The sequence below is a fragment of the Pan troglodytes genome, chromosome 19 (assembly GCF_028858775.2).
Source record: "Pan troglodytes isolate AG18354 chromosome 19, NHGRI_mPanTro3-v2.0_pri, whole genome shotgun sequence".
In the NCBI taxonomy this organism is placed as follows: Eukaryota; Metazoa; Chordata; class Mammalia; order Primates; family Hominidae; genus Pan; species Pan troglodytes.
This window is the reverse complement of record NC_072417.2, coordinates 62,190,613-62,216,444: the sequence shown is the minus strand read 5'-3', so window position 1 is coordinate 62,216,444 and position 25,832 is coordinate 62,190,613. Positions and strand designations below refer to the sequence as shown.

At 46.1% G+C, this 25,832-nt stretch overlaps 1 protein-coding gene and 1 non-coding gene across 22 annotated transcripts in view; one reads left to right on the top strand and one right to left on the bottom strand.

The window, feature by feature from the left end:
• The window catches only part of MYH10 (myosin heavy chain 10), a 154,464-nt gene that overhangs the window by 11,773 nt on the left and 116,859 nt on the right, over positions 1–25,832 (bottom strand). For all 21 annotated transcript variants that reach the window (XM_063799771.1, XM_063799776.1, XM_009432768.5 and 18 more), the window contains 13 exons: positions 25,256–25,462; positions 22,638–22,775; positions 21,380–21,503; positions 19,163–19,334; positions 17,541–17,753; positions 13,635–13,779; positions 12,079–12,285; positions 9,039–9,143; positions 7,637–7,789; positions 6,677–6,925; positions 6,198–6,410; positions 4,258–4,470; positions 1,372–1,533 (listed from right to left, as the gene is read on the bottom strand). In XM_063799771.1, coding sequence (XP_063655841.1) covers positions 1,372–1,533; positions 4,258–4,470; positions 6,198–6,410; positions 6,677–6,925; positions 7,637–7,789; positions 9,039–9,143; positions 12,079–12,285; positions 13,635–13,779; positions 17,541–17,753; positions 19,163–19,334; positions 21,380–21,503; positions 22,638–22,775; positions 25,256–25,462 — 2,301 coding nt within the window. The remainder of the gene's footprint in view (positions 1–1,371; positions 1,534–4,257; positions 4,471–6,197; positions 6,411–6,676; positions 6,926–7,636; positions 7,790–9,038; positions 9,144–12,078; positions 12,286–13,634; positions 13,780–17,540; positions 17,754–19,162; positions 19,335–21,379; positions 21,504–22,637; positions 22,776–25,255; positions 25,463–25,832) is intronic.
• On the top strand, positions 23,931–23,994 carry LOC112206133 (U7 small nuclear RNA). Its single transcript, XR_002940336.1, has one exon. It is a non-coding gene; the product is annotated as a U7 small nuclear RNA (small nuclear RNA).

Below are 25,832 nucleotides of genomic sequence, written 5' to 3'. Positions count from 1 at the left end.
AGTGGAAAACCCAGTCACAAAAGGCCACATATTATATGATTCCACTGATAAGAAATATGGAACAAAGGCAAATTTATAGAGACTGAAAGATTAGTAGTTGATTAACGCAGGATGCAGCAGGGATACAGGGAATGGGGAGTGACAGCTAATGGGTGGAGGATTCTTTTGGGAGAGACCAAAATGCCCCAAATTTGATAGTGGTGATGGCTGAATAAGCCTATGAATAACTAAAAAACACTGAAAACACTAAACTGGCGAATTGTGTGGTATGTGAACTATATTTCAATAAAGCTGTTAAATAAAATCACAGTATTATAGTTTATATTCTTTGTAATTAATTAGCTTAATAACTTTTGTAATTAGCTAATAAAAATCTTGAGCCCAGGCTGCAGTGAGCCATGACTGCACCACCGTACTTCACCCTGGGTAGCAGACTGAGACTCTTATCTCTGGGAAAAAAAAAACAAACAAAAAAATCTTTATATTTAGCTTCAAAAAAAAAAAAAAAAAGAAAGCATATGGAAACAAGTTCCTACCAACCTATTATCCAGAGATGACTTTCCCTCCAAACTTTTTTCTAGGTATAGTATGTCTGCCTACATGTCTGTATGTGAAAATGTATACACACACACGTGTAGAGTTACAAGTCAAACCGTCCTACACCGTATTTTCCTTCATTCATTTAAGTCTGGCCATCATTCCCCACACCCCCCATCACTTAGATGGTTAGCAGTCCATTGACATTTAGGGGGTTTCCATTTTTGCTATCATAAATAACAACACTTCTGCTAAAGATCTTTGTACATAAAAATTTCTTCTTTATATTTTGTTAAATTTTCAAGATGTATCAACAAGGTCAAAGGAAAAGTTTTCATCATTAACGGACCAGTTCCCCTGAGAAGTTGCTCCCATCCATCCTATAGGTGAGGGCCCCCTGCCTGCCTGCTCACACCATGAACTCTTGCAGAGATCACTTCTTGTCATTGTGGTAGTGAAAACTAGCACATCATCTGGGTAGAAAAAGTGACGATTAAAACAGACCAAAAAGATCACAAAAGCTACAGCACTAAGGGGCTGGGTCAACATGACCCTCCTCTCGAGGTGAGGAAGAGTGGGTTTTAAGCATTGCCAGAGGCTCTCAGGGCCACAGGAGGCCGGCATGATGCCTCCACCCCAACTGTGTTGCTAAGTGCATTCAAGTATCTCCTGTGGACACAGCGGACACACAAGCACTCTCTTTATGGCCTGCTGCCCCACCACTGGCCACGCTGACAGCGGTGCTGTGCCCCCCAGCTTCATTGCTGGACTCTGTGTAAAAGCCACACAGGTCACGTGGTGCCATCCAGAGACTCCATGGGTGGAGGCACATACCTGGAGCTTGCGGAGCTGCTTAATCACCTCATCCCGAGCTTTGTTCGCAGCCTCGATTTGGGCTTCGAGGTCCTTCAGGTCTATCTCCATCTTTTTCTTTGAAGCGACAGCAAGCGCCCGCTGTTTCCTCTCATCCTCCAGCTCCGCCTCGAGCTCCCGCACCTAATGGACAACATCGGGTTATGCTGGGTTACATCCAAGTATCTGCTCGCAGAACAGGCAGACTGTTCTCAAGTGGGGGGCTCTGGTTACTCGGGTGAGTGGAAACTTCTGTTACTCTGTAGAGGTCTCTGTTACCAAACAAACAGTTACTATCAACAGAAAACCACAGTAGCTGAATTTTGTTCAAAGGGGTCTTTAAACACCACCACCTAGTACAAACCATCCCACTGACTGCTACGAGGGCATGCGAGAAGGCAGCCAGTGACCTGAGCTCGGTGTAGATGAAGCCAAGATGGAAAAACCCAAGACAATACGGTAACCATGTAATAAAGGCTGGGGTAGGCACAGAGCGGGCATGGGGTGGTTGCTAAGAGGTACAGAAGACTAAGCGGGCATTCCTGTTTCCTAGAGCTGTGAGGACATGGGGCATGGCCATGTTGCAGGGGTGTCAGAACCAGGCAGAAACTGCCTTTGATCAGCAGGAAAGGGGGGAGCAGTCAAAGCTGTCCAATGGAGGAGGGACAAAATGAAGGCCTGCTCTGGAGCAGGCAGATGGGAGAGTGAGGACGAGTAAGATGTGGGCTGGAAACCGAGGTGGACACAGCTGTCAGCCACTCACTCACTCTGTGGCACTCTTCACTCAGCCTCCTAGTGTGCAGTGGGGATGGGGAACTGTGCTCACACTGTGTGAGGGATGCTCAGAAGAAGGTGCTCTGGAGTCCTTAAACCAAATCCTAACGCCTCTGTCACCAATGACGAGGACCAGACACAGAGCTGTTGAGCTCCACACCTTATCAGCCCATGAGTCCACAGGGACTGTGTGTCATTGCCTTGACATGGTCTTCCCAACCTGTCCTGCTTCTTCCACTTATTCAGCCATAAATGAATGTTTCATCATGTATTTATTAAGGTATAGGTCATAAATACCTTAATAAATACCTGCACCCTATGTAGTGCAGTAGCAGCTGGAGGCTCAGCGAGCAAAGAAAGGTCCCTGCCTTCACAACCTTCCGCTTCCTGCAAAGAGGATGATGGCTGGTGTGGGAGCTGGTATGGAGGCACCAAGGCTTGACGGAGTGGTGGCTCCACTGGTCCTCTCCAAAGGGGAGAAACAAGGCCACCGCTGCTGCTGCTCTGCAGGGGTTGGCATGGGAGAGGAGGAGCAGGGCAGCTGCTTCCGCATAGGGCAGAGGTGCTCGTCATCTGCTTGCTGTGTTCTGCAGAGACCTGGGGCTGTACCTCAAGGCACAGGATAGCAGAAGGCTCCTAATGTAGAGCCACTTACATGAATTTCAAAGTGTGGTTTAAAAAAATTTCTACAAATTCTTTAATACTCTCCACCTTAAAGAGTTGGAGCATAATCTCCTCTTGAATGTGGGCCAGACTTAGTGACTTGCTTCTAATAAACAGAATAAACAAGTGATCACATGAGACTTGGGAGATTAGGTCATAAAAGGCCCGGAAGCTTCCTCCTTGCTTGCTTTCTTTTGGATCTCTCACTCTCCTGAAGCTCCCTCCAGGACACTCAGGAGGCCCATGTGGTGAGCTGCTGAGGCCTCCTGCTGACACCATGTGTGTGAGTCAGTTTGGCACGCTCCTCCAGCCCCGGTCAGGCCTTCGGATTATGCAGCCAGGGCCGAGGTCCTTACTGTACCAGAACCACTGACTCAACTGCTTCCCAATTCCTCACCCACAGAAACTGACAAAAATGTTGTCACAGTTTGCAATAATTTGTTAAGTTTGGGGTAATTTCTTATCCAGCAATAAATGATCAATAATTAGTGGAGCGAAAATAACAAAATAAAGCAAAATTCAGTAATTCCAAATCTGGCCGGGCATGGTGGCTCATGCCTGTAATCCCAGCACTTTGGAAGGCCAAGGCAGGCAGATCACCTGAGTCCAGGAGTTTGAGACCAGCCTGGCCAACACGATCAAATCCCATCTCTACTAAAAATACAAAAATTAGCTGGGCATGGTGGCGTGTGTCTGTGGTCCCAGCTACTTGGGAGGCTGAGACAGGAGAATCACTTCAACCTGGGAGGCAGAGGTTGCAGTGAGCCAAGATTGTGCCACTGCACTCCAGCCTGGGTGACAGAGCGAGACTCCGTCTGAAAACACACACACACACACACACCCCAAATCCAAAACTTACTGCCATGAACTGGAAGGGACTGGCAAAATACCCACAATTCATTTTTAAAGTAAAGTTTTAGACTAGAAATTTAACATATATGCAGAAAAGTGTCTAATATACATTCAGAAAAGTATACAACTTATACATGGATAGCAACTTTATAAAAGGACAAATTTAAATATCTGCTCTTTTTCCTTTTGAAGAGTGATCTAATTATTAGGACTTGGAATCTGAACCACAGACATCTGCCGAATCACCGTGTCTGGGATGCATCAATTCTTTCCTATACCCATGTTCTAAGACAAGGAACTTGAACCTAACCACGGATTCCTTTGGGAGTCCACTGAGGGCTTTCTGACTGATAAGTGTCTGGCTTGTAAGCAGCAATGATACTGAGAAATAGAAAAACCTAAACTAATTACAATAAAATTTAAATAATAAAATTCTCAAATGACCAAATAAATTCATTTTACTCTATGTGTTACTCTGTGTTTACTCAGATGTGTTCTAACACGAATGAACAGGATACTGACCCAGAGCTGGGCTTTGAGAGCCTGCATCCCTTGTGGAGGCCGCACCCTCTGCCCTACCTGTTTGATCAGCAGCCGCTTCTTCTCTTCATTCTGCTCATCCCTGGTTTGCAGGTCTCTCTCGAACTGCGCCTTCATGGCCTGCATGTTGACCTCCAGACGAAGCTTGGCATCTTCCGTGGCCTGGAGTTCGTCTTCCAGCTCCTCCAGCTGGGTCCTCATTTCCTCTACCTGCTGCTCCAGGGCCCGTTTGGATTTTTCAAGTTCGTGAACCTAAACCACCGAAGCATCAGGAAAGAGTTGACTGGGGTGGAGGCACATATGAAGAACAGCAGTCTTACTGTTTTACAGGCCCAGGCGTGGCATGCTGGCCACTTTGGTCCCCCTGGGCCGGCCCCCTGCCACATGCATACACATCCTTCCCTCTCCCCTGAAGGCTGCTGCTATTCTCCATTTCAGTGTATGCAGTTCAGAACTACAGTGCGGATGTCTTTATTCCCACGTGTTCTCTGGTCATCCTCCTCTGATGACCTTTAAGCTGACAGCTCTTCAGTGAGCCAAAGAACAAAGGAAACAGCCATGTCAGGGAACCTGTCTGTTGACTGACTCCTTGCCTGCTGTCTGTGAGGAACAAGTACAACAGTACATCTCTTCTTGCTGTAGAGAAGATCATTCGTATTGAAAAGCACATGTGGAAACTGCTGATTATTAGGGTGGCTTAGGCCTAAGAAGCAGGGCACAGTACACAGGCCTTGATCTTTCTCTGGACAAAGATGCCCCCAGCACCATTTCCCTCATTCTCTGTGCCAAGCACTGTGCTGAGAGCTCCATCTCCTGTGCCCTTTGACCCTCGCAGCAGCCTTTGGAGGGAGGCCTTGGTGCTGCTGTGCACTCCCTCTGGGGTCCAGGACCACTGCAGTTCTCACGGGGAATCTTAGGACAGGAGGAAGGTCCATTTCTACAGTGTCTGGTGCTCAGTAGGCACAAAAGACCTGTTTGTGGGATCAACATGTGAGTGTTGATGCTACAGAAAACGAACATGAAATCAACTGTAGAGTTCTCTCTCCACATTTCACTGTGTAACCATGGCCACTTCTACTTTCAGTGGCCTCTTTTTGTCCATGGGGCTAGTCCCTGGGCGCCAAGTTGTAGGAGACCCAGCAGAAAGGTGGGACCACCTTCGCTGACTTATGATGTGGCCAGATGGCCCATAGCACATGAAAATGAGATCCTGCCTTTTTAGAGGACTTTGTGTGCTTTTCAAAGCAGATGCAGTAACTTCATGAAATTGGGCAAGTATAATGTCCATCTGGCAGATAAGGAAACTTAGGCTTCAAAAGCTTAAGTGGCTTCCCATGGTCAGAATGGAAGCCTGTGGAGGAGCCAGGGAATCTTGCCTTTGATACCAGGCCTGGGTTTGTTTTGCTATCTTCAACACGTCATACACTAAGGGAGAGACGTAGGGTAAATAAATATGGCAGCTGTTGTGGAAGATGTATGCAATGGAAAGAAAAACTGCCACAGAAGCTTCCAAGCTGTGGATAAGCCCCCAAAGCTACTGAAGCTCTCAAAGAAAACAATGGGGCCTCCCTGGGAAGAACCAGGTCAGAGGGAGCTGCCATTCCCTCCTCCTCCTCTCCAGGTCCCCACTCACCTCATGTTTGATAACTACCTGGGACGGCAGAACCATGAAACCTTTTGTTGAAAGGCCCTCCTGCCAGGATGCAGGCTGCAGCAGGGAGGGCAGTGAAAGGACGAGAAGAAACATGTTCACCTCCAGCCAGTGCTGGGGGGAGACTGCAGAAAACCTCACAGCAGTCCCAGAAGACCTGAACCCCGTATGCATACACAGGCCAAAACACTCCTAGATGGCTTTGCTGCTGGGCTGTGCATTCCCAGGTCCTTCAGGCTCCCCTGAGGAGTCGCCTGCTCCCGTGTGAAGGCCCAGGCCCCTGGGATACTCTCCCGTGCGGAAGTGTGGAGCCCACCAGGCGACTTACGTTTTTTCCCACATCATCTTTGGAGCTCATGAGGTCTTCCATGTCTGCTCGGAGCTGCTTGTTCTGCCTCTCAAACTCCTCCTTGGCCTCCAGGGCTTCCTCGAGGGCCCGGGCCAGTGACAGGGCTTTGGTTTCTTTCTCTCTGGCCTCGGCTTCGGCCCGGTCCCGCTCTTCGGCATAGCGAGCAGAGATGCTCTTCTCTTCTGCTAACAGCTGTGCAGAAGGGGATGGGGGAATACGAAAAACCGAAACAGTGACATCAACTTTCCTCTTCCACCACGTGGCTGATTTATCGCTAGAGTGCTGCCACTAGATTATGGTGTTCTTGTATTTCCTTTTTTTTTTTTTTTTTGCTTTCCCTTTTTCCAATTTTGATATAAACATGTATCACATTTAAATGCCTTTAAATAAGATTATTTTAAACCAAACAAACAAAAGCAAGAGCTCTGCCAGGAGGAAACGACACGTGGCCGACCCACCTGGTCAAACTTCTTCTGCTTCTTCTCCAAGTTGGAGGCGACCTGGCGCTGGTGGTCCAGGTCCACCGTGAGGTCGTCCAGCTCCTGCTGCAGGCGGTTCTTGGTCTTCTCCAGTTTGTCATACGCCAGTGCCTTCTCCTCCAGGCGCTGGCTCAGGGCCTCCGCATCCTTCAGAAGCTTCTTCTTGGCTTCTTCCAGACTTTCAATTGTTCCCAGGTCGTCATCTACTTTCTTCTTGGTATCAGCCAACTAGGTTTTGTGTAAGGACAAACAGAAAGCTCAGTATTAATGTACTCAGTTGGGGCCGGGCATGGTGGCTCACGCCTGTAATCCCAGCACTTTGGGAGGCTGAGGCGGCAGGATCACTTGAGGTCAGGAGTTCAAGACCAGCCAGGCCAACATAGTGAAACCTCATCTCTACTAAAAATACAAAAATCACCTGTCTGTAGTCTCGGCTACTGGGGAGGCTGAGGTGGGAGGATCACTTGAGCCCAGGAGGTGGAGGTTGCAGTGAGCTGAGATCACGCCACTGCACTCCAGCCTGGGCGACAAAGTGAGACTCTTATCTCAAGGAAAAAAAAAAAAAGAACTCAATTGGTTTTTGCCTTTGAAAAAAAAAAAAACCTTTTGTTTTTAATATTTTGAGAGAAGAAAAATCAATACGGTGATTTTAAAACAAATGAGTCTTAGACTGTCACTTAATTTCTTAGCTAATAGTCCATAAAATGATGACTGGATTGAAATCTTACATGGTTGACACAGTCCTAGGTCCTTATTTTAAGGGCTTCCAGCATTATAACCAGCATGTGGCTGGGTCAAAGAAAAACCATTTAATGGGCTTAATTTAGTACAACCTAATTAACTGTCCCAGATGGAGCTGAGACAGCCCAGCACAGCAGGGCCAGGATCTGCTGAAGGCACACATCGAGGCCACTGCGGCTTCCTAAAGAGGACGCACACCTGGGACTGCAGGGCCAGCACTTGCTTCTCCAGGTTCTTCCTGGCCTCCTCCTCCTCCTCCTGCTGCTCCTGAAGACTGTTCTTCTCCTCTTCCAGCTGCCGGATCCGACTGCTCAGGTTTAGTTTCTGGCGTGTCTCCTCCTGAAGAAGCTCCTGTGTTTTTTTTAAAAGGGCAACACTTCCGTTATATTTATCACCAAAACAAATACACCTGTATTAAAGAATTCATGTCGTACAAAAGAGACAGCCTCAATGCATGAGAATGCCCAGTGACATTAACAAACACAGATGATTTAAAAACACACACGATAACTTTGTAAAAGCTCTTCACACCAACACTGCTTCAGACTCATCTCTGAAAAACGAACGGCGGCGCCATCCACCCAGGGGCCCAGGCTGGAGCCTCCAGGCATCCCCGAGGCCTCCCCTCCTGCGTCCCCCACCACACCCCGCCTCTCCTCAGTCACACCTGGAATCCCTTCCTCTCCACCCCCTACCCCGTCTTAGTTCAGGCCCTCAGCCCTTTGAACTAGGATCACCTCTCCCGTCTTAGGCATCCCCTCAGTTATCGTCCTTTGTATTTCCTGCCAGATTGACTTCTAAAATGTAAGCACAAACATGTTTTTCCTGTTACTTTCAGACTGGAAAGTCTTCAGAGGCATTGGTTGTGTGGAGCAGAATTTCTGGGCCATGGCTCCGGCCTCCTCTAGTCTCACTCACCAGGCCGCACCTTGTCATGCATGGGGTGTGCTTTGGTTAAAATGAACTTGTCCCCAACTGCCTAATTATTCCACTTTTGGCCTGAGATTTTTTTTTTTTTAATCCCCAGCACCTAGCCTAAAGCCTGGCAAATAAACACTCATAAGTGTTTGTAAATTTAACAAAACTAAGCTGTAAAACTCCAAGAATAAAGTGCTACATTATTTTCAAGTAACCTGTAGCTGACTTAAAAACATCCCTAACGGATGATGCAATACAGGTCTTAACAGTCTGATAAGCCTCAACTCACCCTTTTACAAAATGGACTGTTTCTCACAGGTCAGCACGATGAAATTCCAACCATAAGGAAACAATCTTATTGGAAATGGCCAGCAAGACATTGTGTGCAGCAGGACCATAGCTTGGGTCAACCACAGCCCAGGCAGCGGCCGTGAATGGCAGCTGGAGCTGTCTCCGAGGCCACCCACGTGCCTGCCAGACACACGAACCCCAGGGGCTCTACATCAAGACACTGAGCTTCCAGGGAGAAATCCCGAGTAGCAAGGCTGGCTCCAAATAAAAGTATGACATAAAACTAGTAAGAGGTGACACAGAAGGCAATTCTGGGGCCAGCATATTTCACCAGCTTATATATTACAGAAATGTTAGTTATTATAAAGACCCCTTGCTCCCCAGGGAATACCTGTGTATCCTGTAGTTGAGACTCAAGACTAGCTGCATCCTTAGCAAATTTAATACCCTTCTTCTCTGCTTCTTCCAGAAGGGTGGAGACATTATCTAGCTCATTCTGTAAGGAGCAGAAGATTAAATTCAACTCAATAGTAAGCAAGCAGAAAGGGTCTAGAAACACAGCTTTTAAACAGAACACAAATAGACAAGAACTCGGCGGGAGTGTGAACCTGAAACTACCCATTCAGTTAAGGAAGACTCACTACCAAGAGTCTGTTGCCTTCAAATGGAGCTCAAATAAGTAGGTACTAGAACCTGCCTCCCTGGCCACCTTAATAGTCTCTACCCATGAAAAGGACAGGGGGCGGGGGGTCTCCTAACTGGTTTCCTACCTTCTTCTATTTTTATCATGAAGATACAAAAATGAAAGCAAAGCCTCTGAAAGAGTGACTGTAACCTCTGTGGGGAGGCTGAAGGCCAGCAGGTGCTTGATTTTGGTCCTTCACACGAACATGCGTTAACCATATGTTTTGGGAGGAAAGTATAATTCACATTCTTATAGAACTTGAAGCTTCTATAAAAGGGGTACAAGAAAGTTTTTTTTTTTTTTTTTTTGAGATAGTCTCACCCTGTCGCCCTGGCTGGAGTGCAGTGGTGCAATCTGGGCTCACTGCAACCTTTGCCTTCTGGGTTCAAGCGATTCTCCTGCCTCAGCCTCCCGAGTGGCTGGGATTACAGGCGCTTGCTACCGCGCCCGTCTAATTTTTTGTATCTTTAGTAGAGACGGGGTTTCACCATGTTGGCCAGGCTGGTCTCGAACTCCTGACCTCCTGATCTGCCTGCCCCGGCCTCCCAAAGTGCTGGGATGACAGATGTGAGCCACCAACCCGGCTGGAAGTTCTTTTAGGTTTCAAAAAACTGGTATTATATGTTCATCATGAATATTTAAGCTATTTCTTATGGTCAGATTTAATTAATAATATTTTTTTCTTCTCAATTAATGATATTTCTAAAATATTTTCCAAACATATCTTTGTGGTATAAGATGCTTTATAATTTTTGACGACAGTGGGTGCTGGGAAGACGCAGAGGGACGCAGAGGGGCAGCAGGGCGCCGTGCGTTCTCGCTAGTCCTCGTCACACCGGCCAAGGGAGAGTGGACGGTGGCACAGCCACAACAGAGCACATGCTGTAATGCTTCCATGTTCACTCTGTTTAGCAACATCCTTCACAGAGCTCACACTTCATCAGTCTTGGGAACAGTGTGGTGGGGAAGGGCTCCAAAGTCAAGAGGGACTCCTGCCTTCAGCACCAGCTCTAGAAGTTGCCAGGTAAGTCACCAGAGCGGGCAAGAGCCTTAGCTTCTTTGAGCCTCAGGTTCCTCACCTACCAGAGGGGTTGACTGAGGATTAAATGGGGAACAACGTACATGGGAGCCTAGCATATGCCTGGTGCGGCACAGGGGACAAGGAACTGTCACTCCCCTCCCTTCCCCGCCGTAGGCAGAGTTCATAATGCTGTTTCAGAGATTTTCTCTTTTAGGAATAGCTTTCCAGATTGTGTGTGAGAGCACGCACACAATATTTCAGTACCTACACATTAACACAGCAGGCCGGGACCACCCTCCTTCGAAAGGCCTGCTTGCGATGTTGACCTTTGGCCGGTGTGTGGGAACTTGAATTTAGCAAGAGTTCCCACTATTTCCTGAACAATAAGGGTGGCTTTTCTCTAAACTGTCCATGTAAACAATATGGTCTATGTTGAACACCTACGTTTCTTCTGGGAGTCTGCAATTTGGGTTTATGCTAGGCAAGAGGTGCCTATGTAACCAGCCCCTAATAAAAACCCTGGGGGCCGAGTCTGTAATGGGCTTCTTGGAAGAAAACATTTCACGCATGCTGTCAGGACTCACTGCTGGAGGAATTAAGCACGTGCTGTGTGACTCCGCTGGGAGAGGACTCCTGGAAGCTTGTTCCTGGTTTCCTCAGCACCTCAGCCCTCGTGCCCTTTCCTTTTACTGATTTTGCTTTGTATCTTTTCACTGTAATAAATCTTTGCCATGAGCAGGCCTCTCTGCTGAGTCCTGGAGTCCTGGAGAATCATGTACTGTAGTGTGGTCGTGTGGTCTTGGGCCTCGGACACAAGACAGCTCTGTAATGCTTTTTCAATGTGGCAATATAGGATGTACATCTTTTCTTACCAATAAGGACTCATCGACTATATTGTTTTTGCTGGTTGCATGGAAGTCCGTATTAAACATTAAAGTTATTTCCAACCACAGTCAGCCCTTCCTATCCATAGGTTCCATCTGTGGATTCAACCAACCATGTATTAAAAATATTCAGAAAAGGGCCAGGAGCGGTGGCTCATGCCTGTAATCCCAGCACTTTGGGAGGCTGAGGCAGGCAGATCACGAGGTCAGGAGATTGAGACCATCCTGGCTAACACAGTGAAACCCCATCTCTACTAGAAATGCAAAAAATTAGCCAGGCATGGTGGTGGGTGCCTGTAGTCCCAGCTACCCAGGAGGCTGAGGCAGGAGAATGGTGTGAACCCGGGAGGCAGAGCTTGCAGTGAGCCGAGATTGCGCCACTGCACTCCAGCCTGGGCAACAGAGTGAGACTCTGTCTCAAACAAAAACAAAAACAAAAAAAAAGGTTGCACTCATTTATACCAGCAGTGTAAAAAATAAAAGTCTCGTAAATCTTTGCCAATGTGAAGTATAATTTTTTTGGCCCATTGTTCCTATTCTCTTATTTACTGGACTAATGGAGAAGCTGAAGTGCTTAAAACTGTTAAGCAACTGTAAACACAATTCAAAGTGGAACTGATCAAGTCCAATCATGCTGTGTTCTTCTTAAAATAAATATTATTTAACTTCATCAAAGTAATAGACACTAGGGACACCTAAGACTCGATGTATTTACTGGATAGCAATTTTCAGGTATTGCACAGCACACTGGCCATGGGTCTCTTATTGCACAGAGGGATACAATGGTAAATTAGGGACATGCTACAGTGGGACGTGTGTAGAGCGGAGGTTTCCGGCTTACCTGCAGCTTACTTGCTTTCTCCGCCAGCTCCACCCTGAGCCTGTCGCCTTCAGAGACCTTGGCATGGAGCTCCTGGACCTGCGCGTCGAGCTTCTTCCTCTTGTGCTCAGACTCGGCCTTGACCTGCTGCAGGACCTTCACCTCACACGCCAGCTCCTTGTTATCTGTCTCCAGGCCCTGCTTGTTCTTCTCTAGATTTGCTTTGAACTAGGAGACGGAAGGGAAAACATAATTCACTAGTTATTTTCTAAAACTCCATACAGAGGACTGCTTTTTGAGTCTGCAGAATTGTGCCTAACACACAGTGAGTCTGTAGTCAACATCTGTTGAATGAATGAATGAAAGTGTTTGCTGTTCTCTGAGTGTGAGGATTTCTACGTAAGGAACACACGCGTACATACTGCTCCGAGGAGCAGATGCAGATATTTAGGGGCTCACTGTGCTAAGTAATTAGCCTTGTCCATGCCAGGTGTGTCCTGTCTGCAGCGTCATCACTCACACTGTCCTCTGTATAAAAAAGTGTTGTTAGTGTAAAGAATTGTCTTACACTTACTAACATGAGCAGGCACCCTTGGTGCAGGGGTGGCCCCAACAGGATGTATCTCCAATGACATCCTGCCTCAGGGACAAGATTGGGTGTAGTAAGGTGGTCACATGGGAATCTGGGCCAGACTGTCTGGCTTCAAGCTGCCTTTCCACGAACCAGCTGTGTGACCCTGGCTTAATTACCTAACACCACTGGACCTCAGTTTCCTTGTCTTTTAAATGGGAATTATAGGAGACTGTGCCACAGGGTTGTAGCAAAGATTAAGGAAGGCAATTCGTGTAGGGCACTTAGCACAGTACTTGACACAAACATAAATGTTCCGTAAATGCTAATATTGTCATTGTCTAAATTAAAAGGTGGCATGTGGCTAGGCAAAGAACAGAAAGATGGAGAAACTGGAGCAAGAACCAAGTCACAAAGGCAAGGATGATTATGGGAAGTCATGGAGGCCAGTCTGCACAGGAGGGTGGCGTGAGTCACAGGGCACATGAAATTAAGTTTCAGGAGAACGGAAAGCCTGTGTCTGAGATACAGAAGCAGGAACAATGAATGAAAGCCAACACTGTGTTTGGTGGCTGAGGTGAGATCACAGGCAGGGAAGGACAAGAAGGGAGAGATGAATGTCAGGAACCCCTGAAGGGGAACATCGGCAGGACTTGTGACTTACTGGCAGCAGACAAGTTAGGGAAGAATGACTTTCAAACCATTCGGGGTTTTGAGTGAAGCCACTGGGAGAAGGGTTTAGTGAGAAGAGACACTGGGGAGGACTGTGTGGTTTGAGATGGTGGCTGGATCCATGCACTTGCATCTGGCTTTTCTTCCTAAGGAGACAGTGTGTTTTCTGAAAGCCGCTCCTGCCTTGGCAACTGGGTACCCAGCAGCCCACTCAGTGACGTACAGAGGCTGGAGACTAATCAATACATGACTGAACAGAACGGGCAGATAGGATGGGAGTGGCTCTGACGGCAGACTTTCTCCAGGCCACAGCACACGGCAGGGCCTCCCTTACCCGCTTGGCCTGTTCCAGCTGCTCTGAGAGCTCCTCCAGGGCTGTTGCGTGTCTTTGTCTCATGTCCTGGATTTGAGCTTCATGGTTCTTAGTCTCCTCCTCAAGAGCTTTCTTCAGCTCTGCCACTTCTTGTTCACGTTTTGTACTAGAGAAGGACATTTTTTAAGAGAGATCAGAATTAGCTGACTGATTAAAAACACATTTTCTTTTTGAAAAAGTACTGTTTTTGTTTTAAATATTACATAAATTCCTTTAATAAATATTTGATGTGCTATTTCCAGTAGGCTGGCAGGTCTATTACTGCGATATCAGAAATCCTCCTAGAGAGCTGAGTAGTGGTTCATGCCTATAACCCTGGAAATTTGGGAGGCTAAGGTGGATCGCTTGAGCCTGGGAGGTTGAGGCTACAATGAGCTATGATTGTGCCACTGCACGCCAGCCTGGGTGAGTGAGACCCTATCTTTAAAAAAAAAAACAAGAAAACAAACAACCAGTGCAACTTCCATGCCATGTCTGGCTTATCAAGACACAGGGTGACATCCCTAGGGGTCTTCAAATTGTTCTGGGCAGTCTGGTTTCACCGGAGGTCAGGAATTGGTTAACACAAGATGCCAAACTGCCTGCCATAGCCCCAACAGACTTGAATAAAACTGGAAAAAGGGAGTCTCCCAGAGATTTTCAAAAGTGAAGGGATGGCAAAGGCCAAATGAATCAGGACGTTGCAGTGTAACAAAGCAAGACTCTTAGCGTTCATGTGAAGAAGCCGCAATTAACTAACATCCTCCCAAAATTCTACCAGGAAATGGCTTAAGGTTGGGGAGGAGGGCATTATCTTTTGGAGGGGCAGGAAAATTAAAAGGCAGCTCAAAGGGTTCAGAAAGGGTCTCTGATGTTTGATATGAGAACACAGCAGGTCTATGGCCATAGAATTGGAATGTTCTGACATAAACTGTGGTTTTATCTAACCTGCACTTTACGGTATGAAGATCACATTAGCATTAAATATCTTTCCATGGCTTTCTTATATTTTTAAAATTGGCTGTAACAAATACAGGGTAACTTGAATAACCAGAGTTATTCACTGTCTAGAAGAGATCTTACTTCTCATGGCCAGTCCCTCTAAATTTGTTAATCTGAGCACCGTGTTTAAGCACGAGCTTGATGAAGACTGAAGCCAGTCAGGTAAACAGCACTCCTGCTAAGACCTATATTAGCACCGTTGAATTAGCTATAACCTCACACTAATCCTGAAGCACACTGCTAGCAAACTTGCTCTATACTTTATAACATGTCACAACTTAGAACAGTGATTTACACACTGATTCCCGTGTGGACACGTTATCCCTCTCTTCACCTCTCTTTTCCTCTCTTCTCATGGAGTCACGAGATGCAGGGGCTGGCTGAGAGATCCCTGTGCCAAGAGAACAGGGCCTGGTGGCTGCCAGCTCCATGGTCGCATGTAGCCCAGCCAGAAGGAATCACTAAGGATTCTTTGTGGTCCAGCCTAGCTCAGCCCCAAGTTCCACTGGCTCAGCCAGAGGTCAAAGATGTGCTGGTCTAGTCCTGTCCTCTGCAAGGCTCCCAATGAGATTGTTTCAGCTCACTCCAGGGAAATCTCTCCTACTAGCAGCCGTTGTCTTTTGGGAAAATAGTTGTGTGTGTGTGTGTTGTGTGTGTATATGTGTGTGTGTGTGTGTGTGTTCCTCATCCCTACTTAAATCCAGTGGTCAAAGGAAACCTTCACCTTCTCTTCTCCAGGCTGAACAACCCCATTTCTTTCAGTTTTTCATCAAAAGTCCTTAAGAGAGTGAAAATGCCAGTGAGTCTGCAGAAGAGTATATGATTTACGGAGGACTGTTACTTTATACTAATCATGGGAAGAACCAGGGCCCAGGTGGGGTGGTTTGCGTTCTCTAAGGGTCCTTAGCAAGAATGGAGGACATGTCTGAGCTGCAGGCAAAACAGAATCAGTGAGTGCTACAGCTGGGCATAGGCATGGTTTTAATAAATATGCGCATTTAGTTTTTTGCGAGGGTTGGATGGAAAAATGATCAGAACCTTATTTTCTATTGCAGTCAAAAGCCCAGCTGGGAGTGGAGAGTTCAGCCAAGTCTAGTTCAGTGGTTTCTAGATTTTAAAAAAGCAGATATGTCAAAGAGAAGTCCAGGACTTAAACTACTAAAAGCAGTTACTCTGCTGAAGTGGGGTAAGGGCTGGGCGCGGTGGCTCACGCCTGTAATCCCAGCACTTTGGGAGGCCAAGGCGGGGGGATCACCTGATGTCTGGAGTTTGCGACCAGCCTGACTAACATGGAGAAACCCCATCTCTACCAAAAAATACAAAATTAGCCGGGCGTGGTGGCGCATGCCTGTAATCCCAGCTACCCGGGAGGCTGAGGCAGGAAAATTGTTTGAACCCGGGAGGCGGAGGTTGCAGTGAGCCGAGATCGCACCATTGTGCTCCGGCCTGGGCAACAAGAGCAAAACTCCGTCTCAAAAAAATAAAAAATAAAAAATAAAATAAAATAAAATAAAAAAGTGGGGTAGGAAGCCTCGAACCATGCCTGGCTCAGATGGGGTTTTTCCTCTCTCTGGGTAAAAGCTGAAGACAAAAACCAACCAACCTCTGTCCAGCTGCCATAGCTGTACATATTCATGGCTAGGATCATGGCAAACATTCCAAGGCTCACCCCTCTGTTCTCCAGCACAGAGAGCCTCCCCACACCCACCATCTGACCTCAGTCTCACTGCTCTATCGAGCCGGCCTGCCCTGTGGACACCATGATGTCATTCTTTCCACGACCAAGTGCCGAGGTTTCCAGCTGCTGGGTGGACCCAGCTGATGACATCCTTGTCCTCTGGGGAAACGCACTGGTTTTCACCACAACCTGTTTCCCTCCTGGTTGCTCTGGGTCATTTTCTGCCTCTCTGGCCACACCTGCATTCATAAACAATTCCCTCTCTCCTTCTTGCTTTATTCCAGGCCTCAGCAACTCCCCAGGGTGATGGGCTATCCTTTCCATCATTCACACCCTGGAAGAGCCAGCAGGTGTGCCTGCAGCCAGCCAAGGCGCGAGGGTTCCCTTCTGGCTGGGACTCCTGGGGTGGCCCTGAGGCACTTGGCAGTGTGAGTCTGGGAGGGAGCAGATGGCCTCTGCCAGGACAGCAAGCTGGCACACCCCCCACACTGCTCTCCACAGTGATGACACCTATGAGTCCGTGGGAGCCGCAGGCCAGCACCTCCAGGCCTGCGTACCGGCTCACTGCTAAGGCTCTCCTGCGACTCGTGGGCTGCCACACTGCAGCTTTCTACCCGGGAGCCTTCTCTGGCCATGTTCACCTATGCTCGTCACTTTTTTCATGCCCGCCCTGGCTGCTGGCTCATGATGCTGCATATGCCTCTGCCCACTGCACACTCTGTCCCAGTGCGTGCACCAGCCTTCTCACCCTTGTGAAGGCACCCTTCCCTTTTCAGCTGGTTACCTACACCGTTCACACCACCTGGCACTGCCAGCATATGTGCCTGGCCTCCTGGATATCTCCTCCTATTCCTGTGTTTACCCTTCTCCCTCTGGTCCTATCTATCTAAATCTCTTTTCACTGCCCCCTGCTCTGTGTAGTTGTCACTCTCTCCCCCTAGATATCCATCACTGACCACAGCTTTTCCGATCACATCCATCTCACTCTGTGTCCCTCAGTCTGCTGGTTTACCCACCCACCCCTGCACAGGTATTTCTACCCATAGGCTGGTCTGTTTCTAACCATTACCATTTAATCACCGTTCCACCTGCCATCACAAGGAAAAGCACACCACCTCCCAAAGATAGCAAGCACACCAGGCATTTCTGCACGGGCTCGGTGGAGAGGTTGGCGGGCGCCCGGGCCCTGCTTCCTCTCCCACACTCACCGTAGTTCCTGCTGAGCTGCCGTGGTGTCCAGCGTGTCCTCCAGCTCTGTTTTCAGAGCTTCCAGTTCCTCACTCAAGTCCCTTTTCTGCTTTTCGGCCTTGTTCCGTGAAGCCTTCTCGGATTCAAAGTCTTCCTGAAGTTCAGCAATTTGGGCTTGTAGCTCTCGCACAACTTTAAGGGCATTGTTCTTATGGAGTGTTTCATCGTCACCTCTGTTAAAACACCCAGGCGCAAGAGGCACTCAGAGATGGCACCCGGATGGCCTGTTTCTCAGGCGAGCCCCAGCCCCTGAGCACCTCTCCACGAGACCCCAGTCCCACATCCCTCCTCCTGGGGCCTGAGGCTGGTGCAGATGCTCAGCACCTGCTAGGGCAGGAGGAGGTTCTCAGGTAGAGGCCTTGCTGAAGGCCCCAAAGCTAATGGTGGCAGAGCCAGAACTAGATTCCAGCCCAGCCCCCTTTCCAAACGACCATGCTTCTCCATTAAAAGGTAGGACACTCTTACTTTAGCCCTTAGAATATGAAAACATTTTCTCTGAAGTCAAAGGCTGTTATAGTTAAAAATCTGCTTCTAACTATGAAGGAGTGACCTCCTCATCACACCGGAACCCAGCCAAACCAGGGATGCTCAAAGAACACAGTAGAAGAAAGAGGCTGTCATCCTCATACCCTCCAGGTGCCTCTCTTCCATAGGGCATCTTTTTGTTTATGTCTGTGGTTTAAAATGTTGGAAGATTTTTCTGATTGGGAATAGTTGGGATGTTTGAGGTAAGGGAGATTTTTCTTGAAAGATTTTGATTGTAACACATTATAAACTCCAAGTATTACAATCATGTAGCCAAATAGTTATTCTTTATAAAGAAATGAAACATTAGACATATATTTATTACATCTGATTTGCATTCTAAACTGAATGGTTTAGAACTGATTATTGAATCATGCTCTCAGTGGAGAAATATAATTTCTGAAAAGTGATTTCCCTTCAAGTTCTAAAACATACTACAGGCTGGGCGTGGTGGCTCACGCCTGTAATCCCAGCACTTTGGGAGGCCAAGTCAGGTGGATCACTTGGGGTCAGGAGTTTGGGACCAGCCTGACCAACATGGTGGAACCCCATCTCTACTAAAAATACAAAAATTAGCCGGTGTGGTGGTGCACACGTGTAATCCCAGCTAGTCGGGAGGCTGAGGCACGAGAATTGCTTGAACCCAGGAAGTGGAGTTTGCAGTGAGCTGAGATTGCACCACTGCACTCCAGCCTGGGTGACAGAGTGAGACTCCATTCAAAAAAATAAATAAATAAAACATACTACAGTTAATCTGTAATGTACACAGACCAAAACATTTGTTATAGTGAAATAATTTGTTCTGGTGTGAATTTCCAAGGGTTTCATAATATAACTTGTCATTTTAAAGTATAAATATTGAGATGGTTTATGAGACTTTCTTGCTGCCCTGACACAAATTCTGTACGCCTGGGCTTTTCACTTTCTCAGGTCACACCAAACAGCAAGCAAACCCCATCTCACTCTCCCAGGGTTTTTGAATGCTCCCGAACATAACAAAGTCTGCTGAAACTCAGCCCCATGGGCTCCCGTGCAGCGCAGCTGCTGGGCTGCAGACCTGGCCAGTGCGCCCTGCAGCTCCTCCTCCTTCTTGGCCAGCTGCAGCTTGAGCTCATCAATCTGCGCCTGCAGCTCTGCGATCTGGTCCTGCAGGTCGGTCGTCTCCCCGTCGAGTTTTCTTTTGGCCTTTTCCAGTTCCTGACGAGTCTTTTCTTCCTTCTTTAAGCGTTCTTTAAGGTAAGACATAAGAAGCTCTTCAACACACCGAGTGACTCACCACAGGAATAAACTAAAATACAGACTGATCCAAGTTGAAAATAAGCCATTTTATTCAAAAGCATGTCACTGCCCTGATGACATGGTCATGCGCTGATGTCAACTACTCAGTCATTTCAAACCCACCGAGATCTGGAGGGGAGATAAATTAGTGTGGGGAGGGAATTTTAAGGAAGAAGTTGAGTGTCCTAAGAATGTCCTTTCATGGGAGGTGAGACCACACTGTGAGAGCCGAAGGGAGCTGGAATCCTCTCATGTCAAACACATCACTGTACCCAGGTTTGCAAAGTGGCTCAGCAGGTGCTGGGGCAGCAATCGTAGCTGCCTGTCATCCCATTCCCTTTTCCATGGGAACCCCTGTTCTGAACCAAGAAAACTGCCGTCCTCAAGTACTGGGAGAGAGGAGACAGAAGAGTGGGCAGATAGGGCCAGGCCTTTTTTCCACCCTCCCCTCTAAAATTCTGCAGTGATCTCTCAGTTAGCCCTAGTGATCTATTTCACTGAATGATTTATTTCCTCACAACAACCTGTATGCCTTTGTGTTCTCCACCAGGAACCAATTTGCTGAGAGGATGAGACCGAGTGTCACAGGCTGATCAAACAGGTGAGTAAAAAAGCACATGTGCTTATGGGTACTTCCTCAGCAGAAGAACCATATACTAGTACAAATGGTTTATGAAAGTAATTTCATACTGACATGCCCTCTTTTGTTTATACTAAAACAAACAAACAAATAAAACCCCAAATATTTTTTAAAAGCCAACCCCATCATCTTCCTATCATAAACGCACACATTAACCAAGAGTGGGCACCTGCCTGCAGGCGCCTGCACAGAGCTCCCTCCCCCTGGTGATGGTACCAGTCTCTAGCTGCTCTTTCCAACTTCCATCCTCTTTTCTTATTTCTTTTGCAGAAGCTGTAATGTCCTAGGATTTCCTGATATTACACTGTGGCTTGGCCCTCAGTAGTGTCTTCTCTGTATCTGCCAGCTTTTATGTCACTGGCCAGTCCCTTTGTGAGGTACTTTGTGGGCACTTTAATGCAGCTTTAGATTAAACACAATGGTCTGTAGGACCCAAACAATATAACCCCAACCATGCCCACCAAAGAGCAGTATCTTTTACCACAGTACCAAAGTTAAAAAAGGAAAACCAGGCCTGGCGCCATGGCTCATGCCTGTAATCCCAGCACTCTGGGAGGCCAAGGTGGGTGGATCACCTAAGGTCAGGAGTTTGAGACCAGCCTGACCAACATGGTGAAACCCCATCTCTACTAAAAATACAAAATTAGCCAGGTGTGGTTGGTGCATGCCTGTAATCCCAGCTACTTGGGAGGCTGAGGCAAGAGAATCGCTTGAACGCAGGAGATGGAGGTTGCAGTGAGCCAAGATTGCGCCACTGCACTCCAGCCTGGGCAACAAGAGTGAAACTCCATCTTAAAAACAAAGAAAAAGAAAAAGGAAAACCATTTTATCATCATTTCAAGGCAACACAAAATAATCTTAAGAGCCCTTTTTATTACGTTTTAAATACAGTGTCTCGCTGTGTTACCCAGGCTGTAGTGCGGTTGCATGATCATAGCTCACTACAGTGAGCTCCTGGGCGCAAGCAATTCTGCTGCCTCTGTCACCCCACGATCACAGCTCACTCTGGTGAGCTCCTGGGCGCAAGCAATCCTTCTGCCTCAGCTTCCAAGTAGCTGGGACCATAGATGTGCACCACTACGCCAGGCTAATTTGTAAATTTTTTGTAGAGATGGGGTCTCACTATGCTGCCCAGGCTGGTCTTAAACTCCTGCCTCAGCCTCCCAAAGTGCTAGGATTACAGGCCTGAGACACCGTGCCCAGCCAAGGGACCTGTTTTAACAAGTCAACCCAAACTGAAGGTCCTTATTGTTAGTAATCATCGTGTATATTTTTTATTTTTGCATGTTCTGATTACAGTAAAAGCTAAACACTCACATGTCCTAGTCCTTGATTTCTCTAGCCCCAAACACTAACCTTCTAAATCTGAGATCATCACTTCTTGCTTATTCCTGATTTTGGCCAAGTTTTTCGCCTTTTCTTCCTCTTCAGCCAGCTGAGAGGAACACTCAGCAATGCGATCTTCCATGAGTTTCTTTTCCTGGACAGGAAAAATTGACTGCTTCAGAAAAGCCATTCAGAATGACCACTTGGGTTCTGTATTCCTCATAAAGGTCAACTTTGACTCGAGGGAAAATAAGTTCTATCGGCACTGCCTCCCCCAGCAGACTGTACACAGTCACATGCTGCAGAACGATGTTTTGGACAATGATGAACCGGATACACGACAGTGGTCTCCTAAGATGATCATGGAGCTGAAAACTTCATCAAGAGCTGTCATAACACCACAGTGCAATTACTCTATTTTTAAAATAAATGTACTGCAGCCTCAGTGTGCCATGTTGATAAAGTCTGCAGTCATGTACAGCAATGTCCCAGGCCTTCACATTCACTCAGCGCTCACTCACTGACTCACCCAGAGCAGCTTCCAGTCCTGCAAGCTCCGTTCGTGGTGAGTGCCCAATAGAGGTGTGCCATTTTAAATCTTTTCTATCATTTTTACCGTACCTTTTCTATCATATTTTTACTGGACTTTTGTGTGGATATGTTTAGATACACAAGTACTTATTAGCACTGTGTTCCAACTGCCTACAGTATTCAGGACAGTAACATGCTGTACAAGTGTGTGGCCTAGATGCAATCGGCCCACCGTCTGGTCTAGGTGTATAGCAGGCTCTACCATCTAGTTTGTGTCCATACACTCTATGATGTTTGTACGAGGATAAAATAACTTCACAATGCATTTCCCAGAATGTGTCCTCATCGTTAAACAACACACGACTGTACTCCAAAAGGGCAGAAAGGCTTACACATCTTGGTGCCCACCCCGGGAGCTTGGCCCAGCTGCCTGGTATTCAGAGTCCCACAGTCAATGGTGGATGAATTAATGCTTGCACAGATGGAGACAAGTCATCATTGAGTGACCATTATGCACAAAATGCACATGTTACAAGTCTAAAAGATTATCAGGATATTTGATAAGGTTTAAAAAATTCAATGGTGCCTGTATCTTTAGAAATCTATACAAGTAGAGACTTACAGAGAAAATTCAGTAAATGAACCTAAAATCTTGAGAAATTTCTGTTTGAGGTCACTTTCAATGAGTGTATCAACATAATATTATATAAATATTTTCTGTAACTAAAATCAGCTTTTTGTGGGAACACTCTCTTACTTTGATAAACTTGGAATTTTGGTCCTCGAGAAGCAGAATCTCCTCTTCCATCTTCTTGATCTTGGCCTCTGCTGTCACCTTTTCCAGCTGCAGCTTTTGCCGAGCCCCTTCCTCCTCGTCCAGCTGCTCTTCCAGGTCCTTGTGAAGAACACACAGTCAGTCTCGCCACTTTCTTGAGATTTGACCACACATTCATTGTGCACAGGAATGCATTACAATGAGATACTAATTTTTTTTTTTTTTTTTGACACGGAGTCTCGCTCTGTTGCCCAGGCTGAAGTGCAGTGGTGCCACCTTGGCTCGCTGCAACCTCCACCTCCTGGGTTCACGCCATTCTCCTGCCTCCACGCCATTCTCCTGCCTCAGCCTCCCGAGTAGCTGGGACTACAGGTGCCCACCACCACGCCCGGCTAATTTTTTGATTTTTTTTTTTTGGTAGAGATGGGGTTTCAGCATGTTAGCCAGGATGGTCTTGATCTCCTGACCTCATGATCCATCCGCCTCAGCCTAGATACTAATTTTTGATTCTCAAAATGCCAAGGATATTTAAAAAAATATGAAATGCAGTTATGTGAAATAGACATTTGTATCCGCTACAGGCTAAAGTACAAACTGGGTCAATCCTTCTAGAAGCCAACATGGCAAAACATAGCTTTAAAAATGAGCCTTTCCTTTCAACCAGCAATTTCAGGAAATTGTCACAGATGCAATTTATATAAAAAGACATACAGTGATAAGTTATTTATAATATTGAGTAACTATGAACATGCTACAAAAAGGTCTTGGTAATTAAATGTTGGCACATTTGTTAAATGGAATAATATATAGTAATTAAAATTCACATTTTGGAATAATAGCAACACAGGCAAACATGAATAATGTAGTAGCACTCATCAAATGTGTATTTAATTTAGCTGAATCCAACTATATACATGTTCGGCCAAAGAAGAGAGAAAGAGAACATGAAAACAACAATTTAAATAGTACAGGTCGTGAGAAATGAGCTGTCTCAGTTCAAGTGTACCTTTCACAGCAGAAGCACCTCATCAAACTGGGCGGGAGCATAGAGTTTACATGTATTTTTATTAGAACGTGCAGATCTTTATAATCTACATTACTGTTTATGATAAACATGCTATTACACAGGATCACAGATAGATTACCCCATTTTATATGAGGTGATTATTACACACTACATGCCTGTATCAAAACATCTCATGTACCCCATGTATATATATACACATATACACACACACACTTAATATATATGCATAAAAATTAAAATTAAAAACAAAGTGTTACAGCTCTTTTAGAATTTGTCTAGCAGGATTTCCGGTTTCTGGTGGAAAGCTCCCACCCCCTCCAAAAAATGAAATTAAAAAAAAAGTTAAACAAAGCAAAACCCAGGCTGGGCACAGTGGCTCACGCCTGTAGTCCTAGCACTTTGGGAGGCCGAGGTGGGTGGATCACCTGAGGTCAAGAGTTTGAGACCAGCCTGGCCAACGTGGTGAAACCTCGTCTCTACTAAAAATACAAAAATTAGCTGGGCGTGGTAGCAGGCGCCTGTAATCCCAGCTACTGGGGAGGCTGAGGCAAGGGAATCACTTGAACCGAGGAGGTGGAGGTTGCAGTGAGCCGAGATTGCGCCATTGCACTCCAGCCTGGGCAACAAAGCGAGACTCCGTCTCAAAAACAGAACAAAAAAACAAAAACAAAAACAAACCCCAAAAAACCAAAACTAGGGTTGTACAAATCAACACATGGCCAACTTAAGGAAATGTTCAAGAGTAACTTCGGCTAAATAATTTACTCATCGTTAATTTTAGAATGAAACCATGGCAAAAAATGAGTGTTTTCTTGTAAAAATTTCAAACACACATACAAGCACACAGACCAGCATAATAAGCCCCACACAGAAGCATCACCTTGACCTTAACAAGCATCAACTCATGGTCAATTCCATTTCATGTGTGCCTCCACCTGCTCCCTTCTCCCCCTAGGTTATTTTGAAGCAAATCCCAGACATCATATTTCACTTGTAAAACGTTCAGGCTGTACCTCTAAAATATAAAGACCATTTAAAAAGCACATTTGTCTGTTTCAATCAGAATCCAAAAATTGTGCTCATGAGTACAGCCTGTATTTCAAAAAGAAAGTTAAGTACCAGGGAAGGGCTAATTTTTAAAAATTCTCATTCTGACTGTTGGCCACCTCCTATGTCAGTGCTGAGCGTTTCTTATTAGCCAAACCACGTAGTAGATGTCTATCTAATGAATGGAGTGAGCAACAGAATCACTGACAACATGAAGAACAAGTTAGGTCTTCTACAGAATGCTATAGATCCTGGGAGGTTTGCAACTGTGAATCTCTTTGCAAACTGTAAGATGCCACTTAGAACATAAAAAAGATTCCTATACAAAATGACAAATCTGTGTTCAAAGAAAATCTATTATAGGTGTGTTTCAAATGATGGTCATCTTTCTAAGAGTGGCTTCTCATAACCCAGAACCCTTTTGCTTCTCTGTGGACTTAAGAATCCAAACACATAACTTCTGTTTATTCAACAGATCCACTTCAAAATCCAAAATATGCTTCTAAGTAAAAATTATTATACATACCTGAATATGTGCTTGCATTTTTTTCTTTTCATTTTGGAGGATTTGGTTTCTTTCTTCTTCTTCTTCAACCCTAGACTCCAAGTCATGTAGAATCTCTTCTAATTCCTGCTTTTTAGCAGCAAGTCTTGCCCTCATCTCTTCTGCTTCAGCAAAGAGCTCAGTCTCTGCTTGTAGTTGCTCTGCAAGGATATTCTTCTCTTCTAAGAGCTGCAATCACAATAAAGTGTCTGTGATTTGCCCCCATTACATACGTACACAGTATATATTCGCCGTGATTTCAATGGTCAATGCACATCAAAGAAACTGGGAGATAAAAATACATAACATCACGGGAAGAACTTTCAAATACGTTTTTGTCTATAGCAAAATAAGCAAGATGAAAATATTTTGGTTGTTCCTGTTGTCTCAAGTTACTGTGAATAATACATATTAAACTCATTATAGTTCATCTATGAAGGTAATTTACAAGGGACAGATAAATAGGAGAGTGAAAATATTATTCAAATGCCATAAAGTTCATGGTGATTACTAACGCCTGTTTGGTAGTAAGTGATATCCTTGGCCTTTATTGTTAATA